The sequence below is a fragment of the Polyodon spathula genome, chromosome 13 (assembly GCF_017654505.1).
Source record: "Polyodon spathula isolate WHYD16114869_AA chromosome 13, ASM1765450v1, whole genome shotgun sequence".
Classification (NCBI taxonomy): domain Eukaryota; kingdom Metazoa; phylum Chordata; class Actinopteri; order Acipenseriformes; family Polyodontidae; genus Polyodon; species Polyodon spathula.
In genome coordinates this window covers 30,972,053-30,984,104 of record NC_054546.1, presented here as the reverse complement: position 1 = coordinate 30,984,104, position 12,052 = coordinate 30,972,053, and the positions used below count along the sequence as shown (strand labels likewise).

General features: G+C 37.9%; 1 protein-coding gene across 1 annotated transcript in view; it reads left to right on the top strand.

Annotated features, from left to right (window-relative positions):
• The window catches only part of tango6 (transport and golgi organization 6 homolog (Drosophila)), a 54,004-nt gene that overhangs the window by 11,464 nt on the left and 30,488 nt on the right, over positions 1-12,052 (top strand). Inside the window, exons 11-13 of the mRNA XM_041268773.1 lie at positions 7,503-7,697; positions 9,687-9,821; positions 10,358-10,897. Of these exons, the coding sequence (XP_041124707.1) occupies positions 7,503-7,697; positions 9,687-9,821; positions 10,358-10,897 (870 nt within the window). The remainder of the gene's footprint in view (positions 1-7,502; positions 7,698-9,686; positions 9,822-10,357; positions 10,898-12,052) is intronic.

The following is a 12,052-nucleotide window of genomic DNA, read 5'->3' as shown; positions in this document are numbered from 1 at the left end:
TAATATAGTAATATGTACAAACTTTGGTGTCATTTTTTCTCTCAGACTCCCTCTATATACTACTACAACCTACAAAAAGATTGACCAAATTCAATGTGAAAAATGTGCAGAAATGCAGAAAATCAGACAGGGGGCAAATACTTTTTCACGACACTATATATATATATATATATATATATATATATATATATATATATATATATATATATATATATAGTCATTCTATGCACTTGTCAGTAAAAGACATTGAAACTATTTGATTGATAAATCATAAACTGACTCCTGGATCCATTACTTTTGCAGAAAGTGATCTTAGTCTTAGGACATTTTTAAGGTAAAATGGGAAGTCTTTCTGTAAAGTTTTTTATTACTGAAAGACTTATGTGGCTTAGTACTAGCCTTTATTGAGCGCCTTGGAGATTCTGACTCTTTGGAACTCAACCAAAACAACATTTAGTATAGGTTAGCATAGGGGGTGCTGTGCTGTAGGAGGCATTACCATTGGAGTAAGATCCTGTAAAATCTGTGGCCATCTCAGCGTAAGAGTTTTAAACAGGAACTTGATATGGGATTTGTAAAATATTAGTTATCATAACTGATGTTTTTTTTTTTTTCACTTTGTATTAGTTTCTGTTTCAGCCATCACAGAATTGTAAAGCACCCTGTGGCCTCAATAGAGCTTGTAGAATCATGTACATTAGGTACACCAGAGTGTAAACCTTAACTTATCCCAGTGATGTAAAAAATACAACATTTGCTTTAAGACTCCTTACCCTAGCTAAGAGTAATGCAATATTTATTAGAATATGGTCTTTTTTCTACATCCACAAAGGGCAGAGTGTTGCAGGGGGGTAGGCTAATTCTTACACTCTCATGTACATGTATTCACCCCCCCCCCCCCCCCCCCCCCCCCCCCCCCCCCCCCCACCCCCCACCCCCCCACCCCCCCCGCCTCCAGGATTTTTTGTTTTAATTAATTGCATTATTTCCACAAGCCAATAAATATATCACACACAACGCATACCAATACACTTGTTAAAAAGTCAACGTTAAAAAAGATGAATGGTATTGGGAGTAAATAATGATCAAATACATAAACGGTACCTTGCTTTCATTAAAAGCATTGTCTCCGGCACTTTTTGGATGCAAAGTGATCAATCACGTCATTGTGTGACATTTCTTCTTAAATTATCATTGATGCTTATAATTGCCAGTCCAGGTCCTGAGCCATAGATGACCGCAAGAATGTTTTTTTTTTACCAGCTTTAACTTTGAAAAGCTCCTTTCTGCAGAAGCTATCGTTACTAGGAGTGTTACAGCGGCTCTCAAAGAGATCCAAAGGTTAGGATAGATCTCTTAATTTTTCGTGTATAAAAGAGACCACTTAAAAAGTTGTCATTTTCTTTGGAAGGAAACTGTATATGCTTCCAATTTCTTAGAAAAAATATCCTTTCCATTGAAGTCTGATTCATGTTCGGAGCTCAAGTAGTTTTGCAAGTTACTGCAGCGTTCGCTTATCGACTTCTTAAGCAATTCAGCTGTTTGTTTTAAATCCCACAGTATTTCAAACTTGTCTTTAACACTTTTCATAGTTTAAAATCTGTCCTCAATTGATTTGCTGACTGAGTCCACAACCCTGTTAAAAAAAAAAAAAAAAAAAGCCTCTAACTGTTTAAGTGCATCATCAAGTGGCTTGTCAGGTGCTTCATAGGAAAAGTGTTTTTTTTGTGCTTCTAAGACGTTTCTCTTTGAGATGCGCAGGTATATTCATTTGTTCACAAATCTCCTTAGCTGTTATTTAAGCACCAGCATCAATCCATTTTCCCTATAATCCATCAGAAATGATTTGGAGCTTTCTAGCAAATTTGTAGCCAGGTCCATTTGCATAGAAGAGGATTGTAGAAGTTTGCTGACATGTTGATGTTAATCAAAACGTAACACCACACAACTGAGCATATTAGGAAACGGTAGGATCTAATTTCTTCAGCCAGGGCTTGAACTTCTACTTTTGCCAGAGCCTGAGTACATTTCTCTCTTACCTCCAACAAAGCCTGCCTGACTTCAGCAGCTTGAAACCTTACTGCTTCTATGCTTTTAACTCTGCTTTCCCAGATGTTGACTCCAGGATGTCAGCTTCACATTAACGTGGTGACACAAAACATCCCATTGCTGTGTAGCAGCAGAAAAAAAAAGGTATCCAAACAAACTGGCAGCATCCCGTGATGATTTTGCTGCATCTGCAATAACCAAATTGAATGTGTGCGCCCCAAAAGGAACATAAGCAGCTTGAGTATGTTATTGTAGCAGTCGAGCCTGAACACCTTGCCTTTTGCCTTGCATGTTTGCCCCATTATCATAAGACTGATCTCTGCAGTCATCAAATGGAATATTAAGCTTTTCAAGCTTTTCTAACGTCGCGTTTGACAAACTGAGACCAGTTGTTTCAGGCACTACCAGGAACCCCAGGAAATGTTCTTTAACTTCTGGCATCAACTGCAACTACTATAATTATCACAGACATCTGTTCGTGGTGGCTAACATCAGGGGTGCAGACTAAAATGATTGAGTAGTATTTTGACTCCTTCACTTGTGTCACTATTTTTTTAAGCAGTTTTTTTGCTGACGCTTCAATCAATTAATTCTGAATGTCTGTCCCTAAATAGTGAGTATGGGGCTTACCCCGTTGAACACGCCCTACATGGGTCAAACTTAGCAAGCAGTTCCACTTCTTTCACAAAGTTTCCATTCTTTGTATAAGTTCTCTGAGCCAGAAGAACCACGGAAAGCAAGATTTCTTTCTGCAAGTGGCTGCACTATTTAAATCAGGTGCGTCAAAACATCAAGCCAGTACTTTCCTTCAGCTTCAGCAAGACACATTTGTGACTGATCAATCGTTTGCCCTTTCTTTAAATGAATTTCGAGCTCTTCCCAAGACTGCATATGTTTTATATGTTGGCTGTTTTGATGGCTCTTCAGAAGTGCTTCGATGGCCATCTTTTCCCTTGGGGAAGCAAAATCTTGGCTGACTTTAAATGGTCCTCTGTAACCAAACTTTAACCTTAGTGATTCTGAAAAGGTTGGGTGCCAGTCAGCAGGATCCAGTTTTGCAGCAGCTAACTTGTATCATCATTAACTTGGTTAGCAAGATATTTCAGTTTTTTTTTTCTTAAAAATATTTCCCAATATAAAACCAGTGTCACCTTACAATAATTGATTCTGAGTTTCAGTGTTTAAAAATTAAATATCAAACATAACGAAATTTCAATGTACCATTTGTAATTCGGTAATATGAGAGAATTGGTCAGGGGTAGGAATACCTGAATACTGAATATTAGAGCAACTCAACCCAGAACCACTCAGACATCAAACAGGATAGTCACAGAAATGCAAAGAACAGTTCAAATGACAGCTGAAGCTACTTACTCTTTAAGATTACCGAAATAGTTTTGACTTCAGGTATAACAACAAAACTTAACCTAGACAAATGCACCAAGCATTAGCAAACCAACAAATAAATGACCAAACCTACACAAAATACAAAACAGTATAGTGTTCATACAAGTCCCAATTTTAGTTTTAGTGAAGAATACAGGGTTTCCAAACCCGTGGCATCAAATGAGCATGTCTGGGTACTTCAATCCATAAATCAGGCAGGTTATTACTGGGAAGAACACGAACTGTTATTGTTAAAACAACGTACATCCTTATCCACTGCTAATAGGAATCTCCAGACTGTTAGGGTAATTAACAACGCTGGGAAAATAACAGTATGCAAAGTGATATATGTATAATGACAGTGCCAGCTGTTCCCTTCAGTTATTTCCCTGTCTCTGGTCTTTATCTGCTTTGTTGACATTTGGATTTGATAAAAGACAAAACGTGCAACGTCTTATTAGCTGGGAGGACCCGGAGACAGTGGTGTTGCAAAAGACAATAAACAATCACAAGTGAAATCAGTAATTATAACTACATGTGGTCGGAATGATATTTAAAGTTTCTCAGGAATCGGGTAACAGCAATTGTTCAGATACACTCATTCTGGCTCTTGTTTATTGATTCTGCACAGTCACGTTATGTTTGCGTAGTTGGTGTTTAGTCAAAAAATAATTTACAAGACAGTTAAAAAGGTAAAACTTTTATAATAAACTCAATCAAGGAAAAAAATGTTTCAGTTAATGCCACACTGATTCTTCTAAGTTTTACCTGAGTGTTATGGATTTCAATAAAGTCCCCTTCTGCACGCTGCTACCATGGAGTCACTGTGTATAATTGTACCATGTTAAGTTTCCTGTCTGTCTATCTGTTTTAAATATATGTTTTTTTTTTTTTTTTTTTTTTTAAAGGTATGGCAGGGCAACTTCTTGAACTCCATAGAAACGGATTTAAAATTTCTAAAAACGTAATTAGACATTTGTGACCAAAGGAGATATATTTGAGAAGCAACAAGCGATTATAATGTATTACTATTAATGACATATTAATTCCATTATTTAAAACTAGATTTTCATTAGATTCAGACACTGTTTTCAACTAAACTAATGCAAACATTGGAGCTGTAGTCTATCAATGTGCAAGTAAAGCATGTGTTTGACTGTAGCTGGCTACATGAGGCTTCAAATAGGGCTTCAGGGATCAATAGATTACTATATGTTTTAATTGAGGCTTTCAAAATGAAGTTTCATAATCGATTCATAGAATAATTGCATAATCTGTAGCATCCATCAAGAGTTTAGTATCCCTGTGAAAGTACTGTAGGCTGTCGTGGGGGGGGGGGGGCGACCAGGCAAATTCCCTTTATAAAAAAAAAATTGGATTTCACTTGCTCTTAACACGGGGACAGGCGCTTCTTGGCCCACTACTTTAATGTTTTTAAACATCTTGCACGGCTGTCTACTGTACTGAAATATCTGAGTCTATCAGAGTTAGGGAAATCAGGCGGTGAATAATAATACAGTTACTGGGTTCTCTTTGAGAACCCTAAAACCCTACATGAAGTAGAAAAGCAAGTTTCCCAATCCATGACTAATCTTGCCTGGAACCAAAGTGCTTCTAATGAAGTTTAATTACTGCTTGTTACTCGGGCACCGAAAGACAAGTCTCCTAAAAGATTGCTAATTTGTGGCATGTGTGTTTAGGCTCACATAGAAAGTTGGGATCAATATTTGCAGCTTAAGTAGTATTTGTAACCTTGAGAAAAAAGTGCTGATTAGCATATTGGTTGGTGATTCATTATTATTTACAAGCACCACTTAAAAGTTACATCTAGAATTAATTTGTAGATTTTATTTTTCACTTTGACATTATGAACATTTTTTTGTGTTGATCAATGGCAAAAACTCCTAATTAAATCCATTTTGATTCCATGTTGTAACACAATAAAATGTGGAAAAGTCCAAGGGGGGTGAATACTTTTGAGAGCCACTGTAAATGTATGTGTGGTACAGTCTTCAACGTGTTAATTCTAAAGGTAACTTCTAAACCCTCAACGAAGAAGAAAAAAATGCTTTAGCAAAAGACAGAGCTAAACTATTGTCTGATTATCTACATGAGGATGGTGGGATAGTAGTCTGCAAGTTTTGCTGTCGTTTGATTGATCATGTACAAGTCAATTCCATTACAGATCATATTGCCAGTCGCGTAGAGAACAAGAAAGCAAAATAGACAGCACCTAAAGCACTGCATTCTTATCTATGCTGAAAAACCTAGAGTCAAGGCTGGGCTTTCCCGAAGTAAGTAAGCTAAATTAATTGTGTATTTCATTATTGTTTAGTTTATTTCTTTCCACTCAACCTCCCTTTAATAAAACTATAATTGTCAGTGTTAAACTATGACCGTTTCTTAATGAAATTATATTATCTGACGATGAAGAAACAAGCTCAAAGCTATTTTTCTAGATGTAGCCTCTATGTTCCTGTGGCAAAGTGGCTGCTGATTATTAACAGGTGCATAGGTGATGCCATGCAGAAGTGAAACATACAGAGATTTGTAATCTGATATGGAAAAGGGTATTTTATTTTTGTAATCCAGATCTGGCGACCAAATAATAAACTCCAGTTATACGCAGCGATGCGTAAAACAAGGAGGACAGTAAAGGGTTTGCAGCCCTAAACAATAAACATGGGTATCTCTCCCACAATATACAAGCATGGTCACCAGTCCTGGGTGCGTGCTGTAGTGCTCGTGGTGGGTGATACAGTTTATAGAGTGACAATGGTGCAGTTCTGTCCCGGGTTTAATGCTGGCCATTAGCGACAGCCCTGGAACGTGTAAGCCATCTATAAAACACAAGTAACAATTATAGACGAGACAAACAAACAAACACTCACAATATTTTTACAGCTTACTGCACAGGTCCTTCCGGGTTATAGCTCGTAACCAAAACGAAGGAAAAGATAAACGATTCTCCGGTTCCTATATGTTATCCCGCATGACCCCTTGGTAAACAATTGCAGCTGCCTTTGTTGCTTGCAGCTGCTACCTTGTTTACCTTCCAGGTCAATATGTTCCTGCAGTGGAGTCTTGCTGCCTTCCAGGCTGACCGACTTCCCGACCCTGGAAAAGAAGTGTCAAGCCAATCCCTCTAAAGACCTTACGTTAGTACCTTCACAGGTCAGGAGGGAGATTTCCAACCAGAACTCATTATATTTCCATCCCAATTCCTTAAAGGAAATTGATTGCTTTACTGTGTAAAGGATGTAGTTACTACACTACACACCGTTTGTTTCATAAAGAAAGTCTGGAGACGCACCTGTTGTTAAATTTTGCAAACAAAAAGGCAGAATTAACAAAGAAACAATTGGGAGGATGCGTTTATATTAAAAGGGGAACTATTTAATTACAACCGGGTCATGCACATGCCTTTTTTTTTTATCAAATTGTTTCATATTATTGTAATGCCAGTAAAACAGTAAACTTCATTTGTGGAGCAAATAGGTTTACTCTCACATGACACTGCTGGCCTGTTGCTTAACTGTTTCATATTTTGTTGTTGTTATTGTAATGCCAGCAATAAGATAAACAGGTATTTTTAAAACACCTTATTTGTAGACTGAACTACAGGGTCAGTGGAAGACTAAATATGATTCTCTCACAACAGTGCTGGTCACATGTTTTTTGAACTGTTGTAATATAATTCTTAAGTTTGCCTCCTTATTTTAATGCTAGCAGTGAGCCAAGTGATGTCTATAAACATTATGACAGGTTTGAAGTATCTTCAGCTGCTTTACTTACTATTACAGCAACAAGGGTCTGATTGAAAATCTTGGCTTTCAATACAATTTATTTTGTATTTTTATTGTATTACATTTATGTTCAAATGCTGTGTTTATTTATTTAAGAGATCCACAAACTAGGCTCCAGTCTATGGGAGATACAGCATTTTGCTGTTATGCACACAAGTTATGGAATGCCCTTCCACAGACAATTAAGGATTAAAAAAAAATATATATATTTTTTTAAAAGTCACGTAACCCAAGCATGATGAGCACCCATCTCACCTGCAGGGTCTGACAGGTATGGCAGTGGAAGGGGAGCAGGAGGATGAAGAACCTCAGCACCTGACTAGCATTAGTCTCCTGGAGCTGGAGCAGCTTCGAATCCAGCAGGCTACAAGGCAGGAAGAAAGGCTGTTGACATTACAGCTGCTAGCAGCAATGTGTGAGAAGCTCTCGCACACTCTGCTTTATAACCCGGTCCAGGTCAGTCACACATTTAATGCCAGCTTGCATGGGTCGTTTAATCTCAGTTGAATAGGAGAAGATATTTCCCCAATTTGGTGTTGATAATCCACAGGTGTAGGTGTTCTGTGTGTTGTGTAACCTATGCAGCCCCACATGGTGAGAATGTGTCTGAAGGTAATACAAAAAATACAATTTTGTTGACCTTGGGTTTTTCTCCATGTAAGGATGACCCAAGTAAATAACCTTAGCTTGTTTCAAGGGCTTTATAACAACAATTAATTTGTGCAAGTTATTGACTAGAGGCAGGGATGTCTACACTTTTGTTAAAAGAGCCATACCAATGATCAGGGAGTTCTTCAAGAGCTATATTTCTAATAGAAAAAATAGTAATAGTAAATATTTTTAACACATCAGTTTGCTTAACTCTAACTGTAAACCTAACCCTTCGCCCTCTTGAACTCTATTATACACATGTTTTTAAGGGTTGTCCTGTGTAAAAATGAGACACCTGCTTCATTCACCTGATCCACCCATTGCCTCTGGCGATAATTGAAAGCAGATGGGAATCAGCTGTAGACTTCACCCAACACACCTGTGTTATATTTCTTTAAGGTTGAGACGAACCCAGCCTCACATATATGAAACTGCTTACTATGATCACGTCAAGGTGGTCTGTGGGTTAGAAGCATAAAACAACAAAAACACCTCCTGATTATAACCAGGTTATAAAACAAATGTATATGTATATGACTTGTGTTTTTGATAGACACAATCTTCTGCAGTTGACTTGTATAGTTAGTGCAGTGTATCATACCTGAGGACCTCTTCTTGACCAGACAGTAACGGGTATGGGTTTTTATAATTGAGGATCGAATCAGATGCAGTTAAACTTATTTCTGTTGACTGTGTTTAGACTTTGTTACTTGGCTGCATTTTGTTTCTTTATTTCTATTTAAGCATACAGTTGTTAAAAGCTAGAGTTGTTAAGCTCAGTGCACCCTATTGACAATAATTACAACTTGTGCTTTAAGAATGTGTTTTTATCCCTAGAAAAAATGGCAAGAACTATTTAATGAATACTGATCGTTGTTTAAATAAACAACAAAGTTTTGTGAACTGACCCAATCATGCAAATCTGACAGTCCAGGGTTATGTTTCTGGTTTAAATGTTGCAGCCCTGTCATTAAGCAAAATGATCAATAGAAATTGAAATCCATATTTTAATTTCATAATCACAAACCAGATAGGATTCTCATTAATTTTTCATTTGTCTGGGCTAATTTGAGATACTGTGTGTACAAATGAGTGCCTGAGTACATGTCTTACTTCTGCCAGCTACTTTGGGACTAATTCAAAATTAATATGACTCTCTTATGTTGTGGATAAAGATCCAAGATGCCTTATGCATGCCATCTTTAAAGGGTGATTATTCAAATGCCTGAATTTGAAGTGATTGCTGTTTCCAATTGAAATTTAATACTCTACTGTATATACCATCAAATCAATAAGAATATTAATTGTGGGGCAATGTACGTACATACAGTAGATCATGGTGATCTTTATGATAATCATAGCTGATGTTTGTACAAATTATACAAAAATTACAAAGATTCTGGAAGGTTCCCCATGCAGTGTCCTAAACATAATTTTAATTTGTCCTGCCACCACTACAGGCTGGATGGAAGTTCTTGGTTTCCACTCTCCATTCACTTCCTGTATTACAGATAATATAGCCCTTCCTGACCTCACATTGTTCCCTATATGCAGCAGAGAAAGCAAGTGGTCGTTTCTGGTGGGGTCCTACTGCTTGTAACATAGGAAGTGAGTTTTTCGTCTTTTAAAGAGGCTTCAAAGTGAAATAAATTCTGGAGGCTTTTTTAAAGCCTTCAAAATACAGTGAATCCTACAACGATCATCAAAGATACTGAACATTGGTGACTGCTAATTTAGCTTATATTTAAAAAATATATATATTTTGAGGTTTTCTGTTGGGTGTGTTATCGGCAGGTGATTGAGTTCATCTGTGCCATGCTGAAGCGAGCCTGTGTCAGTCTGGATCAGGGTGTGGAAGGAACAGTGGAGGCACAGACACTCAGCATGGGAATGGGACTCGTGGCTACCATGTTAGCTGGGGCAGCCAAGGTAGGAAGACTGTAGAAGTATTATGTTTCCATTCTGTCTTACAGCTGGTAGTGGTACTAGTATAGTTTTAACTATAGTAGTACTATTTGTACAGGGGATGGGAGACAAAATGAAAACCTACTATATTATCACATATAAAAGCACATGCGAATATATCCGAGGGTGTGTTTATGTACAAATATAGGCACGTGCACTTTTGTGGGGAGAGTTGAAGCAGAAGACAGACCAAATCTAAAACGCAAGTAAAAGCATACATTACTTAATTTGAGAATGACTTGTAATGGAAATGAATATATTAAACTAAATACTGCGCCATATACAATTGCAGCTGTTTCAACATATTTTACTCCACTTGAATTTCAAAAGTAGCCACACTGATCTATTTGCTATTTAGAAATACTAAAAGAAACGTAATAAATTCAACAACAAACGTTTTGACTTAACGTCTTTATCAACGTTTGTCATTGACTCTATTAAGTTTCTTTTTGAATCTCTACATTGAGGTATGTAAGTTATTTCCCTGTCTTGTTTTTTAGCTGCAGTCAGAAGATTATGCTGCAATGAAGGAGCTCTTGCCTCTTTTAGACCAAATATCCCAACGACACCCTGAACAAGTTATCCAAGAACTGGCCTCGGATTTACAGATCTCTATTGCCACTCATGGAGCGTTCACCGCTGAAACTGTGACCAAGGCGGCTTGCAACACAGCTGGGAAAGAGGAACTGATACCAGGAAGACCTTCTGAAAACACTGCATCCAAAACCAATGAGAAAACAAAGAGAAGAGTCAGTGACGAGACACCAAAGCCAAAGAGTAATCCAGGCACTGGTGTGACGAGTCAGATGGACACTGCACACTGTAAAAACACAGGCCCAGTTTTAGATCCCATGGCTCAAAGCAGCAGCAAAGGAGGTGCACATGCTGATCCTGCAGAGGCCAGGAAACTTCTGTCTGAATGTCTTCTTGAAGCGGTAGACCCTGAAGTTCCTACAAGAGCAGCTGCCTTAAGAACATTAACTCGTATGGTTCAGAATAGAAATGTTGAGGCGCTTCACAACCAGGAGAAACTATTAACAGTAAGTTTCCATTGAACAGAGTTTTTGGAGCACCATTCAACTATAGGGTTGGACGAGAATGACACGTTCAGTTATTGATTATTGGCTCAAAATAGTCAGTTATCTTAAATCATGTTTTAACTATCATTAATCACAACTTTCTTCCTACTTAGTAGTCCACCTTCTCTTGCACACTTACCACTGTTCTCTCCCCCCAATAATGGGGGACCTGTTGAATGTAAAAGATATATATTCATTTGATATGATCTGTAGCCTCACAAAGCACGTCACAGTTTACTAAATGTATGCTTTTCATTTGTCCACACACTCTACCTCGCAATCTAGGTAGGTCATGGAGATCAACCAGGCTACATACAGTGGCTTGCGAAAGTACTGACCCCCCCCTTGGCATTTTTCTTATTTTGTTGTGGTGCCATATTCTTTTCATTTTTTAATAATGGCTTTAATGGTGCTCCGTGGGATGTTCAAAGTTTCGGATATTTTTTTATAACCCAACCCTGATCTGTACTTCTCCACAACTTTGTCCCTGACCTGTTTGGAGAGCTCCTTGGTCTTCATGGTGCCGCTTGCTTGGTGGTGCCCCTTGCTTAGTGGTGTTGCAGACTCTGGGGCCTTTCAGAACAGGTGTATATATACTGAGATCATGTGACAGATTATGTGACACTTCGATTGCACACAGGTGGACTTTATTTAACTAATTATGTGACTTCTGAAGGTAATTGGTTGCACCAGATCTTATTTAGAGGCTTAACAGCAAAGGGGGTGAATACATATGCACGCACCACTTTTCCGTTATTTACTTTTTAGAATTTTTTTAAACAAGTTATTTTTTTCATTTCACTTCACCAATTTGGACTATTTTGTGTATGTCCATTACATGAAATCCAAATAAAAGTCAATTTTAATTCCAGGTTGTAAGGCAACAAAATAGGAAAAATGCCAAGGGGGGGTCAATACTTCCGCAAGCCACTGTAGGTAAATTAGGTCATATACAAGGATTGTGGGAAACCTTTGACCTCCAGGTCAGGATCACTAGGCTGAACTGAAATTTGGTTCCTGCTGTTAAACAGCAGTACTGTATATAAATTTTGCTGCTATCACCTGCACAGTGCAGATGCTATGATGGTATTGTTAACAGAGAGCATTGGTACCAGA